The sequence below is a fragment of the Marmota monax genome, unplaced genomic scaffold, assembly GCF_021218885.2.
Source record: "Marmota monax isolate L192 unplaced genomic scaffold, Marmota_monax_Labrador192_F-V1.1 WCK01_AAM20220418_F8-fsc00071, whole genome shotgun sequence".
NCBI lineage: Eukaryota > Metazoa > Chordata > Mammalia > Rodentia > Sciuridae > Marmota > Marmota monax.
Genome location: NW_026695217.1, coordinates 4,959,087 through 4,978,403, shown reverse-complemented (window position 1 = coordinate 4,978,403; position 19,317 = coordinate 4,959,087). Strand labels below are relative to the sequence as shown.

Sequence of the window (19,317 nt, the reverse complement as noted above, 5' to 3'; positions counted from 1 at the left end):
GATGTGTAATCAATTCAAATGTTCCTAACTCAGTAATTGTTTTAAAACATGCATTTTTACACACAGCTATTATTATGTGAGGGTTTTTGAAACGCTTTCATGTTATCAAAAATAGGAAGTGCATTCATGTTTAAAGTGGTTTGGAAGAAAATACAGAATCTTTTAAATCCTGATACAGATGACTGTTGATTTGTATACATATAGGGCAGGCTTCAGGTATCTTTAGGTCATTATTGTCCACATGTCCTCTGCAGAGCTCACTTTGTTTTTAACTTAGGGAAATTCTCTTTTGAGGCAAGCTTGGTAAAGAAGAGCTTTGTTTATGAGCTCTGTGATATATAAACATTTGTCACAGAGATAAAATGTCAGGACTTAGAGTAGCTTTCAGAATCATTTATTTTATCCTTCTAAAGAAGGACTAGATTGTGGGCGGGGGGAGAGGGAGGGAGGGAAGGAGAAATCCATTACACTCTAAAGGAAAGATGGTCCATTTATATGCTGTCTGTATAGAGTGATAGGTTGAAAAAGAATATTTGCCACAAATCTGCCAAAGATATATAGTATTCTTTTAAAACATATCTATATGCACTTTCAACTAGATGCCAGTGACACAAGACCATGTTCATAGGAGCCATCAACATGAGTGGCATGAGAGCATTTCTGTAGGAATTATATGTATAAGTACTTCCTTTTAATTTTTTTTTCAGTTTTAGATGGGCACAATACCTTTTATTGTATTTTATATGGTGCTGGGGATCGAACCCAGTGCTTCATGCATGCTAGGCAAGCGCTCTACCACTGAGCCACAACCCTGGACCTGTATAATTACTTAAAAAATTTTTTTTTTTAGTTGTAGATGGACACAATACCTTTATTTTATTTATTTTTATGGGGTGCTGAAGATGGAACCCAGTGTCTCATACGTGCAAGGCAAGCACTCTGCCATTGAGCCCCAACCCTGGCCCTATAATTACTTTTTATGGGTTGAAAGCTAAGCCCTGTCCTGATAGTTTGTGAACATGCAGTCACCAATTCTGTCTCATCAGTCCAGTCTTGGATATTTTCATTGGGGAAACCATAGGAAGTTAAATACTGACATAGGATATCATCATCACAAGGGTAATAGTTTCACAAATATATAACTACATATGTTATTAGTGTATATTGATATGTTTAGAACTTGGAATTGTTCATGCTAGATTACTTTTGTTTCCTACAATTACTGGGAGTATCCTTAATTAAACATCACCACCTATAAACCCAAGTATTTGGTGTTTTAACAACTTCTCATTCTCTCAACATAGTGAAGCAACAGATTCTTCCTCACTCATAAAAGAGAGTAGGCGGTTGGAGGGTTATGAGGCTCCTAACGTCTCCTAGCACCCTACCTACCTGGAGCTAGGAGGGCAGAAAGGCTTATCTTTGATTGACATTCGGTGAGCAGAGCCCCACAGGCCACCTTCTGGGTGGAAGTTCATATTAGAGAGGACCTGCACTATGTTTTGACCTATTCTCTGATTACCACACTTGGTAATTCCTTTTAGTGACCCCTACTGTTTGTTGCATTGTTGCTAATTCCTCATCTTGATTCTTTTTGAGGTGCTATTTTGGCTAAAGCTTATTTAAAAGTTATCACATAGGTCCTTATATAAAAGTATTTTGTGTTTCATTTCACTAAACTGAAATACTGGCTTAAAAAAAACAAGATCAAAGATCACACTGAAAGGCATCATTTGGTAGAGGACCTTTGCTACGTGCCCTGAATTATTGTTTGTTTCTTTGCACTGTTAACAGATTGAATCTAATTGTTCATCTGATAAGTGTCTAATATTTGTCAGAAAAGTTCAGAGTCAAATATTGCTGTTCAACTTGCTTTTCTGTTCATAACTCTTTGTATTTGCTAAGAAGATGCCTTAGGTCTTTTAGATCCGCTGTACCGAGTGAGCTTATATACCAAGGACAGTTCTGCTTTTTGCCATCCACTTGACTCCCAGTTCTTTGTTGGTGTTAAGATGTACCACTAGCAGTTTCTTCCCCGGGTTTTCATGTTAAGGTGCTGCATGGGTGGTTTTGCCCCTGGCTCATGCTCATATTTGGAGCTTCATTTGACCTGTCAGTTCTGCAATAATTAAACTCAGCCTGGGACCCTGAGTTACTGTTACTTTTACTTTTACCCTAAAGAACCCCCCCCCCAACCCCCTGCGCCTGCTTTGTGTTTCTGTGCAAACTGATGATCATCCAAAAATTTCTTCTAAGGCAAAAAATAGGTCAGAACTCAAGCTGTCATCACCCCTGCTCCAGTTTGCCTAATGAGATTTTAGCTCTTCCCTAGTGAAATAAGCCAAATTAATTTATTGCAAACCAGAAAGTGATATTCTCTATACCTGAAGAGTCTACTTTTTTCACTGTTGATTATTCTGAGTTTCTTTTCTCTCCTCATGATGTCATTTACTTGAAAGGGTGTTTTATGGTTACTCTTTTTCTGTTTGCTTCTCATCATGTTTAGGCAGTGTTTACATTGAGATTAAAATAATATATTCATCTTCCTTGTTTTAATGGAGTTTGCTTTATTCTTTGCCCTTGAACAATCTCTTTGGAAAATCTCATAATGCTCTAACTTTGATAATATCTGGAACTTAAGCCAAATTGACCAATTAGAGATTTGCACAAAAAGTTAATGTTAATAATGTTACAAATAATCTTCCATGCTCTTGGTTATCTTTTAGAAATTATATGTATATGTACAGATGGATATTTTAGCTTTGCTAATTTGCATTATTCATTTCATCTTATTGCATATGCAGATTTTCTTCTTTTATTTTTCCTGCAAACACTACTTAGAAATTTTGTGGAGCAGGCCTCAGTTATTCTACTGATCATTCTTTTTCTACTTCTAACTGTCAAAATCAGACTGAGCATGTTTTAAAGAAAAATACCCCAAATCTCACTCAATTAAAAAATCTCATGAAGAAATCTGTGATAAACCATGTACTTTAGCAAAATGTTGGATTTTGTGTTTCTTTGAATTAAGGTTTAAAAATGCTTTTTCCCAATTCTGAATTTAATTATATTTCCATCATTAGTGAATCACACGTAGGCTTTTGATTAGTCAGTTTTGACATGGAAAATAAATTTCCTGATGTCATTCATCATTAATATTAGTTACAAAATATGTAATTGAACAGACTATCTTTTTTAAAACTGGGAATGAGAAGGTTCTTTACCATTGTCCCTTATAATAAAAACTATCAGTCTCGGTGGAATTTCCATATGTATTGCTTGTCTGTAATTTTCAGGGAAATAGTGTAATATCTATCATTATATATATTAGGAATCTTTCTTGTGCTGATTTCTTTGAAACTAACGTGGATATGTGTGTCCTTTTGCTCTGGGATTCCCATTACGTTCCAACAGCTAGAGTTAGTTTGGAAATGTGGCATTATTTTCCCTCCTGTTTTATCTCTGTATCTTTCCAGCAATAAGTCCAGGAAACTTGAGGGAATCTAGAGAAAAATGAAGGAGGATGTATATACTTAATGTTTTGTAGAGAAAAAAGAATTCTAATGCATGAGAGGAGAGTGTCATTTTAAGGGAAAGAGAGGAACATTTCTGTGATCCTCTTTTAGGTTCCCTCCCACGTCCTATGGATGGAATTGCTGCCTGTTTTGCATGAAGGGTGCTCAGCTCATTGCAGCACAGTAGTTTAAATACACCTTACCTGCTTCTAATCTGTTTTTACCAAAGTTAGTTGTGTTGCTATTTATATCACTGCATTTATATGCAAAGAATAAAATGAAAGGTTTATTTTATTAAGTATTTTCAGAGGATAAATTAAGATTATGCCTCTTTCTTGGTGCTTAGATATCTTGTCAATTGAATCACGCATTTCAGTTGAGTGGCATGTTTTCACAGAAAATGGAAGAACTAATGTAAAAACACTTTTAAGAGTTTTGCTTGCTGCAGCTTTCCTCTAGCATGTAGTTGATACGAAGTTTTGTTGCAAAAACAATGAAATTTAATATTGTTCACGTGGCTTCATTTAGAAAAATGGAGTCTTGGTAAATTAGATGTTTTCAAACAAACATTAAAATAATACATACTTACTATTTTTTCTCTTTTCCTTATGTCCTTACAGAAATTCATGATGAAGGTAAGAATTTGGTTCATATGCTATATATGTAATACTTAAAGTACGTGTTCAGTATGGTTGTACATATTTGCTTTATTTTTTTAACTTATGACATTTTTCTTTACATTTGTAAGGTTTTAAAAATTAAACTTCGGAATTCTTAAATATAAAAATAAATCACTTGTACATATTTAGCAACTTCAACATTTGACATTTTTGAATCATACTACAACATGTTAAGTTTAATTAGTCAACATTGGGAATTTCTTCATTAAATCAAGTTCTTTATAGCTCTTCATATAGAAGGTTCAGCCTGGGAATGACATGGCACCAAGAAATTGCTGTTGCTTACTCCAGAACTAAGATTATTTCAGCCCCTTTTGATTTCTCAATTAAAGTTAGAAAAAATTATAAAATAAAAATAGTTTTTAGTTGTTGATGTACCTTTATTTTCTATTTATTTATATGCGGTGCTAAGAAACGAACTCGGTGCCTAGCATGTGCCAGTCAAGTGCTCTGCCACTGAGCCACAGCCCCAGCCCCTAGAAAAAAGATTTTAGAAGGAGAAAAATGAAAAGACTTAATCACATGGTCTTGTCAATGAAGGAAGATGCCAGGGAAGGATAGAGAGAGCAGAATCTAGTCACTTGGTGATGTATGGTTGGAAGTTTGTTTCTTTTTTATATGCCTACCACATTTCTCCTGTAATATTTGTGGGACTTAAGTTCTATACTAAAAGCTTAGAAACAGTAAAGACATTTATTTGTATTGAGTTAATAAAGGATTAATTTATAATCTCAAAAGAATGTCATTTAGGAAAGATATAAGTTTGGAGAAGTGTCAATCAAAACTCTGGACACGTGCTGGAAAGGCGGCTTTGAAGAAAAAGAAGCAGAGCTCTCCTGTCGGCTGTGGAGTTTTGTAAAAGCCTGTCATTCAGGTTTCTCAGATCTCTGGATCTGGTGCATCGTGGGCTACCCCAAGTGGACTTGATCATCAATAGGGAATTTGATAGTTGGGGTGAAATTGACAGAAGCCTCCTATGGATAAAGACATGGAGCATCTTCTAGGACTTCCAATAACCTCCGCTCTTATTTTTCAGTGGAAAATATTATTACATTATAAGGAGGGGGTGTTACCTGCTAAACTAGGTACATCAAGACCAAGGAATTTGGATGGAAAAAGTATTATAAGCAGCAAATGTGGATAGATCCTCTCCTTGTAAATATTAATCATGAAATCGGGTCTGAAAAAAAAACTGTTTTGCTTGTTAATCTGCATCTACTGTGTCTATTTTATTATCTCACCCCTACACTGGACCCGCTTCAGTGCCCTCTCAGCCTCCTGTTGGCCACAGGTAAAGGAACGGTTGTCTTGGAACAATTATCTTTGTCACCAAAGATATAATATATATCTTATATATAAATAAAAATATATAATTAAATAAATTAAAATATATAATTTATTGAGACCAGAAGGATGAGGTAGACTCCGCTAAAAACAGGTGTTATTCCTAAAGTAATTTATTGAGGCTTTGATGGCTGTTAACTCTGGGCCCAGGAGTGAATGGCTTGTTTTCATACCTGACTTGGATGACCTGGAAAGGTCAGGAATTGTCCAGGAGAGGAATCTGCATGCGACTGGAGTGATTGGAGCCATTTGGCAGGAGAGGGCACCAAGTGCTCTTCTGTTCGTGCGGTGTGCCCTTTGAGACCCACACCTGGAAGGTGTGGTTGAGCTCAGAACCAGCTGGATGCTTTCTTATCAGAGCCCCTTCCTGATTGTTGGTGCTGGGCAGGGAGGTGTTGGTCCTGCCCTAAGCCTGGTCTCCTCCCTTGGAGACCCAAGTGAAAGACACCAGCACAAGATAAGCTCTTCAGTGCTGCATGGCCATTCTGGTGGTGGTGACCTAGCTTCATTGGGCAGATCCATTTTGTCATGAAGCCCCATTTCTCATTAATTGTTAAAATTGATTGACTGCTTAAGGCAGGATTGTTTGAGAGTCTCCTGCAGCTGGGGACCCACGCTCCTGTGAGATATATTTCTGTTATTCTCCCTAGAACCACTAACTTTTCTATTTCCAAGCATTACTATTTGTATTTAAAGGTACACTTAAAAGCACCTCCACTTGGGATCTAAATACTCTGAAAGGGCTTCTATTATTATACATTTCTTTTATTGTTGTCTATAATTTCTAATATTGAGGGTATGTCTCCTTGTTGCTTGAAGTATATAAACTCCTTTTTAGATTTCAGTGTTGAACTTCTAAAATGGCATGTGATATCATAGATGTCAAGGCCATGGGAAAGTTCTGCAGACTTAAAAATTTATATAGTAAGGACCTGGAATTTTGACAAATGTCCTTCATTGATTAACATAGCATTTTTGTACAAGCAAGATGGTCACAAAAACAGAAAACCTTAAAATGCTGACATGTAAGATTGTTAATGAAATAAATGGCTTTAATAAAAAATAATTCAAGAGGTTTTTTAAGCTGGTATATATCACAAACATTTAAACAATACTGAGCCAAGTTCCCCAACTGTGAAAGAATAAAACACTGAGCCAGTGATTTTCATGTGTGTATAAATCTCTTTGGTGCATCTCCATCATTATTATTCTTGTTTTATGGTTCTGCCCTGGTGCATTTGAAACTTAGATAGCAGTACCTCAAATGTTGCTACAACAACCCAAATTGTCTCCCTGTCAACAAGGAATAACAATAGACAAGTAAATTATGGTCCATGATTGAATGTTACTCTAAATAAATGTCCATGTAGGAGTATTTACATCAAAGCTTTCACTTACAATGATGGTTCCCTGATTGGATGTTTTTCTTTTCCAATGTAAGATTCATGTATTTTGTAAAAGGCAGGTGATAATTAATCCATTTTACACATAATGAGTTAATTTAAAGTTAAATATCCATGCTAAATTCTTCTACCTTTTATAAGAATAGAAAGTGAATATATAATTTATTCTTTTTTATTTTTTATTCTTTATATATGACAGTGGAATGCATCACAATTCTTATTATACATATAGAGCACAATTTTTCATATCTCTGGTTGTATACACAGTATACTCACACTAATTCATGTCTTTATACCTATACATTGGATAATAAGGATCATCACATTCCACCACCTGATTGGACATTTTGGACAAGAATCTGTGAATCAAAGTACAGGAATGCCAGAAAACACACAGTGGGTATTAAAACAACTTGTGAATAATTTGAGGCAAGATTTGTTTAGAATACATACAGCAATGTTGCTTAGACTGTTTGAAGGTTTGCACTTTTTTATTTACCTGTGTTTCATGAGTTTGCTATACACTTTTATATTAACACTGTTGATCATCTTGGGGGCAAGAGACCAAACATACACATAAGCCATAAAAGCCAATTTTTGCTGAAAACTGATGTTTTTAAAAAGTCAAATTTTATTTACTTCTTATTAAAATGATGCTTGTCTCTCCTATGCCAGAAATACTCGAGTTACTGGGAGGTGTTTGGAAATGGTAGTAGCATTCCTTTCAAGAGACAGCCTCTTAGAGGAGCCTCATCAGGTACAAGAGGCAGAGATTCCCCAACACATAGTGTGTGTCAGGCATTAAGCTGACAGCAGGCTCCTGGCTCTCTGGAGGGTCAGGGAGAAGGCTCCTGACAGCTCACTAGCTATACTGATACAGGGGGGAAGCCAGGTGCTGTTGTTACCGGGAGTCCTTGCTTCCCCAATGTTGAAGAATAACACCAGAGAAGCATGACGAGGCAAGGTCAGAGTGGAAAATAGAAGTTTATTAAAGGACAGCAGAAAAGACTTCTCCTGGAGGAAGAAGGGGACCCAAGAGATGGAATCCATGGAAGTGCGGTTGTTTCCCCTTTTTATAGTTCTTTCAGTGATGGAATGTAGGTGGGAAGGCCCGAGGGGTGGGCCACAGGTGGGCCAAAGAAGTGATCTGGTCAGGAAAGACTTCTGAGTCAGCACCTTCAAGTTTGCTGGGGGCTGTTCATTAACACTTCTTTGGGATGGGCTATCTTCATGTTTGCTGGGGACTGTTCATTAACACTTCTTTGGGATGGGCTCTGGCCTTGGGCTTTTCATTAAAATTCCAAGAGTTGTTCAACTCCCCCCCCCCCATTCATTCTAAACATGGCCTCCATTTTGGATGTTACTCGATATTAGACCCGATTTACCTAACTACACTGACTACCTAACTTTAAATCTGGCTTCACGCTAAAGCACCCAGTAGCATTTTGGAGAACAGAGAGGGCCTCTGATAGTTTTGGAAAAGTGCTCTAAAGACATGTAATTCCAGATAATATTTGCGCTAAGAGGGCTTAACCTGCCCTACAGTGGGGGAGCTAAGACATACACACACGGTATAGTCTGATGCAGTCCGTGCTCTTTGTCTTCCTTTCTTTTTGCTGCTAGTGTGCAAGTATTTTGAAGGCAATTACAGGGATTGTGTAAATAATTATTGATAAATGAGTAATTTGAGTTTTCCAAGAAAACTTTGATTTGAAAGGCAAAGGAAAGCAGACTGGAGACTTGTTATGAAATAGCTTTTTAGCACCAGAACCTGTCCTAGAGCACACACCCTGTAATTTTTTTTTTTTTCAATGAGCAGGAAAGTGGTTTTTTTTTTTTTTTTTTTTGGTGTAATACTACTTACTGGAGAACCAGAACTAGACTATATATAATATTAGTGTGAAAAAAATTTGCTCCCGGCTACAGTCAGATGTATTATAGAAAAAATAAGTACTCTCTCAAGACAGCCTCATTCTGTAAAAGAGTATAATTTTCAAAGTAGATTTCCCCTTTTTACTACTTAACATCTGTTTTGAGAATGGTTTGGGGGTTTTTCAGGCATAACATGAATAAAATGATTTTTAAGAGATTATTTGGAACAAAAGGGAGGGAATATATTTTTTGAAAATTGAAAGAATTCCCCACGCAAAGAAACTTCGCCGGGAGAATTCCAATTTTATTGCAAAAAGCTGTGTGCTTACATAGAACTAAGGGGGAGATGGTAGGGCTTAGATAAATGGCAGGCAGGTTCTTTCAGATATCAGCTCCAGAGCCCAGGAATTAGTTCTCATTGGGGCTAAGGTTCCCCGCCAGCAAGATTTGAAATTGGCGCCGGCGGGAGAGTTCACACGGGCGGGAACTTTTCCCGCCACTGCAGAAAAGAAGAAGGTAGGAAGAAGAGGTGCTTAGGCGCCATGTTGGGGTTTTTTCTCTGGGGTATGGCTGCCGTTTATACTTTTCCCAACAAAAATAAGGAATAAAAGAATGGGGTGTCGGAGTCCTTTCTCCTGCACTTCTTGTAGTACAGTCAGTATCATTATTCTTGTCCTTCAAGTCCTTACAGACTCCCACAGAAAGGAATGTGTACTTCTTGACACACAAGTCTATACCTTTTGTGATCTCATCCTGATCTCCTTTCAGATTTCTTTTAGTTTCCCACTGCAAGTCCATGATCCCTCCTCATTTTGGGGAAGATTCATGCTCCTCCAGCACCTTATAATCATTTTTGTGCTGAGGTGCCCTTCTGCCCACTCCTCATGGATCTTGAAATGGGGCTTCTTGCATCCAGTTTTTATTCAACAGGTATTTGTTGAGTGCTTACTGCAGCCTTACATTTTGCTGGGAACTGTGGGTGAAACAAGGTCATTTTCCTTGAGGAGTTCACTCTGGTCAAGGGGAGGAAAGTACTTGCAGAGCAGGCCGATGAGGCCAGTGTACTGGGCTCTAGGGCTGCAGGAGGAGAAAGGGAGGGGCTCACTTTGCAGAAAGAAGTTGAGGTTTCATGTAGTAGGTAGCCTCTAACCCATGTCTAAATGCATAGCTCAGAAGAGGATGGGGAGAGGGAAGGCTCTGTCCCAGAACAGAGTAGCATGGAGGGGAGGGGATTTGGGTGGGTTCAGGCACAGGATGATTGGGGCTGAGGCCTAAAGGACTGATGCTAAGGGTCCTCTGTGCTTGTCCTGGACCAACAGCATCAATACCATTGATAGGCTTGAAATGCATCTGTGCTAGCTCCAGACCCTCTGAATCAGAATGGCAGGGTAAGGCCCAGGGGCCTGAGTTCCATGAGCCCTCCAAGAGGCTGAGATTTGAGAAGTGCTCTTTTATTTCATAGGTAAGAATTGGACTTCTTCCTATGAGCGATTGTAGGGATAAGAAGTGTTGAGGCTGGGGTGACGAGAGGAGCCTTGAGTCTTGGGAAGATTCATTCTTGAACTACACTAGGTTCTCACTGTGTGCCAGGCACTAAGCAAGGCACTGCCCATTAGGGACCACAGCTTCATGAGAAATGCAGATCAGTGTTCTGTGAATGAGAAGGGCTCAGTACTGGACTCAAGTTTACCCTTCAAGAGCCAAAGCAAGTGCCGCCTGCTGTAGAGGCTTCCTCTACGGTTTAAGAAGTTTAAGAAATATTTCCACAGCACTTTGTATTTTTACTCTGATCTTTCCTACTGTCCTTTCTCTTGGTATCAGAAGAGCAAGAGCTTTGTATTAGTTAGGTCTGCTGATCGATGTGTTTCTCTTCTCTCCCTCCCTTCTCCCATGTAGACTGCTCAAGGTGGTGGCCACAGGACACTCCTCTATGGGCATGCCATCCTGCTGCGCCATTCCTACAGCGGCATGGTGAGTGGACTGCTTGGTTTCACCTCTCATGTGGTCCTGTCTGTGCAGCTGGGATGCAGAGCCAGGAAATGTTGGTAGCGCCCTTCAGCCATGGTATTAGTGAGCTTAGATGTATACCCTCTTTAGTATCTTTGTACCATTTTGGTTTTTCTCATTGATAACATGAAGGTTAGCTTAGATGGCCTTCAAGCTCCCTCTGTCCTATCTTTATAGGACTCCTATCTCTAATATCTCACTTTTGATAGTTTTAGGAGGAGAGCACTCTAAGAACCAAATAAGAAATATGTCCCTTTTCTGATTTTGTTTTAAAGCATTTCTTTATGAAAGATTAAAACACGCATTTAGAAGATAAGATAAAAATGCCATCTGTGAACTCCTATGTCAGGTCTATCCACAAACTACTTTTCCTTCTTGACTCCGTGTTCTTTTTCCACATCAGCTCCTTCTTTAAACCAGCTTTCCATTAGACTCCTGTGAGGCACAGAATTCTCACTTTCTACTTCCTCTGCATTGAAGTAACACACACACAAACACACACACACACACACGTATATTGGCTCTGGGTATTGACTTCAGGGGCTTTTGCTACTGAAATACATCCCAGTACTTTTTGAGACAGGGTCTTGCTATGTTGCCCAGGCTGCCCTCAAACTTGAAGTCCTTCTGCCTCAGCCTCCCCAATTGCTGGGACTGTAGGCATGTGCCATGGTGCCAGGCATACACACACACACACATACACACATGTGTACACATATATCCATATGTATGTGTATATATATTTATTTTTGTGTACTCTATAAATGATTTATCTTATGCAGACATGTACAATTTATAAAAGCTTCATCTCATACATTATAAAGCTTTATTAAATTATGAAAGCAATACATACTTATTCTATAATATTAAGTTGCAAAAGAAAAATTCTTTTGATTATACTAAGAGAAAACTGTTGGTGATTTTAAAGACATTTCAGGTTTTTGTTTTTAAAATATTTTTTACCTAATTGATGTTTTACATCAATTATTTTTCCTATTGGTAATTCCCATGTAATTAGTTGGATATTCAAACTGGCTTTCAAACCCTATTCTGTCAGAAGACTTTCATAGGCATTGCCTTGTTTGTCTGGGAAGTCTGTGTATTGTAAAGTTGTTACTTTTTCTATAATAAAAACGGATATTTCACACAGTTTATATCTGAAGTCTGTGAACTTCAGGAACCACTGTGGGCCGCCTGTCTCCGGGCCAGACTCTCACTCCTGTACTGACCTGGTACAGGTTTGGGGACCCTTGAAACCTCTTCTGTAACCATGAGAGCCAGTGCTTCATAGTTGAGAGGCCAAGTCAGAGTCTCCAGGTCAAGTTGATGCCCCATCCCTATGGTGCTGACTTCTCCCAATCAGTTCATCTCCTGCCTGCACACACTCACTGGGCGCTATTTAGTTGGATGGGCCCTGTTTCCTAATAGGAATTTTATAGCCTTTGCATTAATTGTCCAGAGCTTCTAGAGAGGGGTCTGGGCTTTCTCAATCCCCAGAATTGTGTCTGGGTACTCTTTGCAGGCTTCTGTTGTTATTGGCAGTGAGCCTGCTTCATGCAGATGGTGGTGTACTTTAAGCTCATGCCACATTCATCTTTGTGTCCGCATTCTTACAGGACTTAACAAGGTGTTTGAAGTTGGAGTGTGGGGATAGGGGAGTTGGCCTGAAAAATGATCCTTAACTTTTATGTCTAAGAACATATAGTTAGGAAAACCTAAGGGTGGGGGCCGATGATAGTATGGAGAGTGTCCCATTACTCCTAGGGAAACACACATAGTTACATGCACCATCAGATTTCATTTTAGTAAAGCTACACGCTGCATGCCAAAGTCAATTCTGGATGGATTTCTGAGAGTTAAAAAAAAAAATGGAGGAGAAAACAGAACTAGAAGATAAAAGTAGTTTTCTAGTTTCTGCTGGGGAGAGGGTTCTCACTGTCTGATCACGTTGTGCTCTTGCTGGGGATCATGAATATCACATGAAGTGAGAGATGTACAAACACATCCCCAGCCACTTGTCTTCTTGTTCTGACAGAGCACATTTCCTTAGTCTTTATGAGGGAAAGAAGACCACATTTCCTTTAGAATATTGCTCCTAATGAGTGCTATGCTAGGGCTGTTCTGCCTCAGACGTTTAAAAGCCTGAGCTTTGTGCAGAGGCATCCAGATTTTTAGAAAAAGTCTCATCAGCAGAGACAGACACGTATCAAATCACTTGTCAGAACAGGACTCCACTGTGATTGTCAATGTTGAGTGACAGACAACTCCTGGTTCTGTGTTTTAGTACCTATGCTGCCTCTCCACCTCGCGGTCTTCAACTGATAAGCTGGCTTTTGACGTTGGCCTGCAGGAGGACACCACAGGTGAGGGCCTCGGGGATGGTGAAAGCCTCGGGGATGGTGAGAGCCGGGCTGGGGCTGGCTTGGAAGATGCTACGAGACACCCTGGAAGATGCATCAGACCAGTGCTTTTGTGGGTAGAGTCAGGAAAAAGTGCTTTCCTATTTGACGTTTTTGGTAGAGGGAGGAAGTGTGTATTTTTCCTATTGGTAATTCCCATGTAATTAGTTGGATATTCAAACTGGCTTTCAAACCCTATTCTGTGAGTTTGGAGAGAAAAAGTAGTATTTACTATCCAGTTTACTGGGTGTGAACTGTCCTAAAATGCACTGTTTAGTTTATGAAGTATCACTGCATGTCTCTCAGCTCAAACATATTTTAGGTATACACATGTAAGCTATTCAATCTCAACATTCAAACAAGAAGAAAATAAAAATCTCCTTCATTGCTCTGCCCACAGGGCATTGTGCTGCATGTCTGTCTAAGGACATGTACATTTCCATATTTTTGAAACAAAAAAAGTATATATTAACACATTTATCCTTTTGGAAAGTCAAAAAAGAGAACTGTCCTCAGTTCTCTGAGGACTTTTCACTTATTTTATAAGCCTCTGTACAGTTTGACTCTTTTATCTTTCACAAAGTATGCATGACTTTGGGAGTTAAAAATAAATGAGACCAAGTTGAAAAAGAACAGAAGGAGGTAGTTCAACTTTGTTCTTTTCAGGGGAGGGATCAGCCAATTCCCACACCCCTTCCAGAAATCTTTCTGGTGAGCTATGGGTGTAGCTCCATGATAGAGCACTTGCCCAGCATGCAAAAGGCCCTGGGTTTAGTCCAGGAATAAACAAAGCAGAGCAACAGCAAACATTTTCTGGAATGCTGTGGCACAGTAGGGTGAGTATTCATAACAGTTTCTTACTGTATATTTCAACAAGCTAGAAGGAAAGAGCCCATGTGTTTTCATCATAAACAGAAATGTTTGAGAAGATAAGTATCTTTAATTTGATTTGAACATTGTACCTTGTTTGCATGTATCAAAACATCACATGATACTTTATTAACATGTACAGTTTTTACCTTTTACATATCAGCTATAAATTTAAAATACTTTCCCACATTCTGTAGTTTAATAAACAACAAACATATAAAAAACTATATTTATGAACTAATTAAGAAAGTCTGAGAATCCCAGGCATTCTGATTTTTCATTTTCTATAGGCTTAGTAATTCCACATTTCTTGCTAGGGTTTTAGTTTTCTCATTTAGTGTATTTTAGCACACTGGTAAATGAAAAAGAAAGTCAAGTTTGCTCTTCAGAAGACACTCAAGACAGGTTCTACAACTTGTGTTCCTACACTGAGATAAAAGGATGACAGAAAAAGTCAGTCCCTCTGCCTGAGTTTGATCCCTTGTAATGTTCTCCCCCACCCATAGCTCTACTTCTTCTGAATTGCTGAATTATTTATTGTATTCATCATTTGTTTTCTGCTTTCCTTCATCATAATTAAACCTACAAGGCAGGTGATTTTTTTTTCTTGTTTACTAATGTATCCCAGGCTACTGTGAAGCAGTGGTTGGCAAACAGTGGGTACACTATAAATGCTTGTGAGAGTGAATGAAAAACTACCTACAGCTCTAAAAAAGTGGATCTGGTGAATGAAGATAAGGCATTCTGCTGGGTGGTGACCTGCAAGTAAGACTGATTTGTGTAAGAAAAGCAGCACAAGGCACAGGCTACGTATTGACTATAGGATGCTTAAGAAATATTATTGGATTACTCGTTTATTACTTCATGCAAAATTAACTTTTATTGAGTGCCTATAGTGTATGCTACTTGGAGCTGGGAAGACCCCAGTGGGAAAAAAAAAACTTGGAATTCCTGCTGTTAGGGACCTTGCATTCTGGCATCAGGGAGTTAGGAAGAAGAAATGTGTTTTTAGAAAAATAATAAAGCTGTGGAAGGGGAAAGAAGCATAATTACTAGCTAATAGATATCACTAGAACTCTATTGCCACTTTGGAGAGAACCTACCTTCAGGTCTCAACAGACTGAATGATGGTGTGCCTACATCCCTCCCTCAGCAGAGGGGCTGAAGAATGATAAATGGACATGTGGTCCATGGTTATGCTGGACTTGTTTAGAAGATATGATTTGATCTAATGTGTAGCCAAGACTTTTTGCAATGTATTCTTATGTACTAGGATTCTCTTTTATTTTACTATGAGAGTAATACAAACTACATTTTAAAATAACAAAGGCAAAAAAGGGGGTGGAATGGTAAGATTTTAGGTGACAATACTTGTCATCCCTTTTTGAATCAGCATCTCAAAGTCCTGGGAGATTTAAAAATAGAAAAAAAAATCACCATAATGGACACTGTCAAATCATAAAGTCCTTCTGAAACTAAAGTGACACCAAGCTAGGTGGTGTTATAGAAGAGCAATGTGAACAGGATAATGGTGTGTGATTGCGTAGAGTGAAATCAGAACTGGGTGGCTGCTGTATTTGGTCTTATGTGAACTTATATAAATATCCTTAAATAGTTCTTAGTGGGGGAAGGGGGAGGCACAAATCTTCCCAAAATGTCACATCAAGTTTCTCTTGGAAGAATCTTTGCATTTCAGTATGTCTTATCCTAAGCTAATTTGTCTAAATTCGTTAGATTTTCATGGTCTAAGAGATAAATTTGCATGGAATTTTACATTTCTGAAAGTCGTGCTAATGGAATCACTGGCAAAGAAAACAGATTTTAAGTTAAAAGACCCTTCTCTCTGTTTCACTCTCCTTTCACTCGGCAGGTGAGGCCTGTTGGTGGACTATACATCCAGCCTCGAAGCAGCGATCAGAAGGAGAAAAAGTACGGGTTGGAGATGACCTCATCCTAGTTAGTGTGTCCTCTGAGAGGTACTTGGTAAGTGTGGACAGTAGGACTGGGGGCTTGGTGCTGCGGTCAAGGACAGCACATGAAATGGTCTCTTTAAGGTTTATACTGCCAATTATCTGGGGAAATTGCTGATGAACAAGCCCATACCTCTGTGTGGTGAGCTATTGACAGTGCGCAGTCACTGGCAGGGACTATTAAACTAAAAGTAGCATCTGCTGGTTCACAGCTGGGGGAGGCCTGAACATTTCTCCGCTTGTTTGCTCTAGCTGATGTGGATGGAAACAGTCACTATGCCAATTCCTGGAACAGTGCAGATGTGCAGCTTGTAAAATAAGCTTCTGTCAAGCCCTTGCTATGTGCATGTGTGTGTTGCAGGGTGACACATTTGCTCAGGAGATGTGCAGTTGAGTTGGAGTTGTCTTTGGATATAATTCATGCGGTGGATATAATTCATGGGCTTTTCAGTATACAAATTCTACATTTTAATTTTGATGTTATTCTACATTTTTTGTTGTTGAAAAACTTATATTTTAACTATATAGCAGAGTTTATTTGACAGGGTACTATTCACCAGAGGAGTGGAAAATTCAGAACCTCACAGAGGCTAGAGCTTCTAATGTCAGTTCTGCAGCTAACTACCTGAGCAAGTCATGTAACTCCATGAACACCAGCTTTCTCGCTTGTAAAGTGAAGTTGTTGGTAATAACAGAATGTAGAGCCAAGGTTCTTGAGAAGAGTGAGATAATGAATTTGAATATAATTTGAATTGGCAAGCACTGTTCAAATAATAGCAATAGAATGACCATGTCTAGATGAGATTCACCTCCTGTTAACTTTGGAAATAAATGAACCTGTAGTAGTTAAAATGCACAATCAATGTCCAAGCTACAGTTTAGCTAATTATTTAAGTTTCTGGCATTAACTTTTAAAAAGAGCTACAAAAGAGTAACCAACCAGGTTGTTAAAATGTCCCTCTCATTTGGTAATGAAGTCAGCACTTTAATTGTTCATGTATGTGGGGACCTAGCAATAGAAACAACAGGAGAGACTGTGGACTCGTGGTGTACCAAGTCTGCCCTCAGAGACTTAGTGGGGCATGTAAACTGTGTCAGTCAACTTCCCACCACTGTGACAAAACACCTGACATAAGCCACTTCAGCAAAGGAAAGGTGTACTGTGGTCCATGGTGTCAGAGATTTTCGTCCTCAGTTGCTTCATAATTTGGGGCTTGTGTGAGGCAGATATCATGAAAGGATCATGTTGGAGCCAGCCTGCTTGCTTCATAGTGTCTGGGAAGCAAAGATAAGGGGCTGGGGTCCCAATGTCCCTTTCAGGGATGAGCCCCCAGTGACAAGATAACACAAGGTAATGAAGGGTATAGGGTGGGAAGACTTCAGGTGATAACACTTTGTGTTGTTTTTTGAACATCAACATCCCATAAATGTACTGGGAGATTTTTTTTTTTTAAATCGTGGTAGTGCAGCTGTCACATCACCAGCCCCAAGTCCTTCTGAAAATCAAGTAACAGGATTCGGTGGTTTTCTCCCTCTGGGCCCTGCCTCCTCAATGTTCCACCACCACCTCCCAAGAGTGCCATCAGCTGGGGACCAAGCCTTCAATATACAAGCCTTTGCTGGGCATTTAAGGTCCAAACCACACCATAAACCACATCTCTGGGGGTGCACAGGCATGTGAACAGGCAGGTTAAGGGTCTCAGTGTGCTGCTGCTTCATCTCAAATCAATTAGTGCTGTGTCCATAGAGTACCCGGGTGGTGGGTTGAAGGGCTTTCATGGTGGACTTGGTGGGAAGATTCAGAAACAAGAAAAGGCAAAAGGTAAGGTAGTGAAAGGACTCTGAAGTGAGTCAGGCAACTGGGACCGTCCACACAGAGAACCCCAGATAACGTGTGTGCACGTGTGTATGTGCACATACATATGTAGGGTTTTGTTGTTGTTGTTTTATTACTTCATAGTCTGGTGAGTCTGAGGCTGGACCAACCACATAACTTTCTGCATTGGGGCTGTGGGGAAAATGAGTTCAGCGTGTCAGGGTGTTACAAGGATGAGATGCTTAAATCCAAGCCAGGCCCCTGCACTGGCATAGCACGTGGCTGTCATCCTTACCTTGGAGATTTGTGCACATAGAGAATGGTTAAAGAAATTCACGTGTTGAACCAGAATAAGGGAGAGTTGGGAAAGGAGGAGAGCAGGGAATGTAATAGGTGGTCTTGAATAAAGATCTGTTGTGTGAAAGCAATATTCTGAGAAGATGCTGGTGTGGTTAAAAATAAGTTAAAATTTGTGCCCAAACACAAATTAGTTAAAACTATGTAAGAGAAACTTGTCTCACCGTTGACCTGACAGCTGTTCAGTTGCTGGTGTCTGTTGACCCAGGAGCTGTTGCCTACTCTATCCTTAGTGGCTAAGCCGAGGTTACCCTGTCCAACACTGTGCTGTGCTTGGGACACTCCACAGCAAGGTTCACAGCTGCTGGAATGCCAAGTTGATCAAAATGATTCAGAGGGCTGATTTTCACCCCACCTTCTGTGAAGGTGCTTCGTGCATGGAAAGAGGCACATATGCTTTATGAGGTGGGCAGTGAAACATGTTTTCCCAGAAATAAAGCATCTTATCTCTAGCAATGGTTGTAACTACTCACCCAAACATGCCCTTTCTCATCTTCTGCTGTTTTGTATTCTAATATGAAATGATATCTTAACCCTCTTTTCAAAAATATCTAAAAAGAAAGAAATTCTTTGCCCCTATTGGAAATTTTGTCTTCTTTTAAAGAAGACTTTAGTGAAGCAGTTAAGGTATGAGAGAAATGCACAGCTTGGAGAAAGCAGGGCAAGTAGCTATTACTGATGGTGAATCCCATTCCCAACTGAATAAAATAAGATACAGCATATAAAACATTTTTATGTGTGTTAGATGTAAAATCACCCTGGTGTGTACCAAAGATCCCAGTTTATGGACTGGCTTGTTTGCATTGGAAATGATGATTCTTATCAATTTTCTGTTAATAAGGGCCTATGTAGACATACACAGTTTTTACATTGCCAAACGACTGAGTGAAAATTAAGAAAAGCATAACCCTCCAACCTAAAGAGTGAGGGAAATTAAGACTTTGGTTCAGGGAATGCTATTTTAGGGTTTACAAAATTCTCTCCTCCTCACCTTAGAAGATTTTTGATAACAAATACAAAAGTGTTTTAACTGCACAATAAATTGCTGAATTGCCTCAAATAGCATCAAACTGATAAGGATAAA

The 19,317-nt window shown here is 39.2% G+C and overlaps 1 protein-coding gene across 5 annotated transcripts in view; it reads left to right on the top strand.

The window, feature by feature from the left end:
- Window positions 1-19,317, top strand: part of Ryr2 (ryanodine receptor 2) — a 596,528-nt gene that overhangs the window by 234,356 nt on the left and 342,855 nt on the right. For all 5 annotated transcript variants that reach the window (XM_058575026.1, XM_058575025.1, XM_058575027.1 and 2 more), the window contains exons 5-8: window positions 4,136-4,150; window positions 10,711-10,785; window positions 13,106-13,184; window positions 15,961-16,073. In XM_058575026.1, coding sequence (XP_058431009.1) covers window positions 4,136-4,150; window positions 10,711-10,785; window positions 13,106-13,184; window positions 15,961-16,073 — 282 coding nt within the window. The remainder of the gene's footprint in view (window positions 1-4,135; window positions 4,151-10,710; window positions 10,786-13,105; window positions 13,185-15,960; window positions 16,074-19,317) is intronic.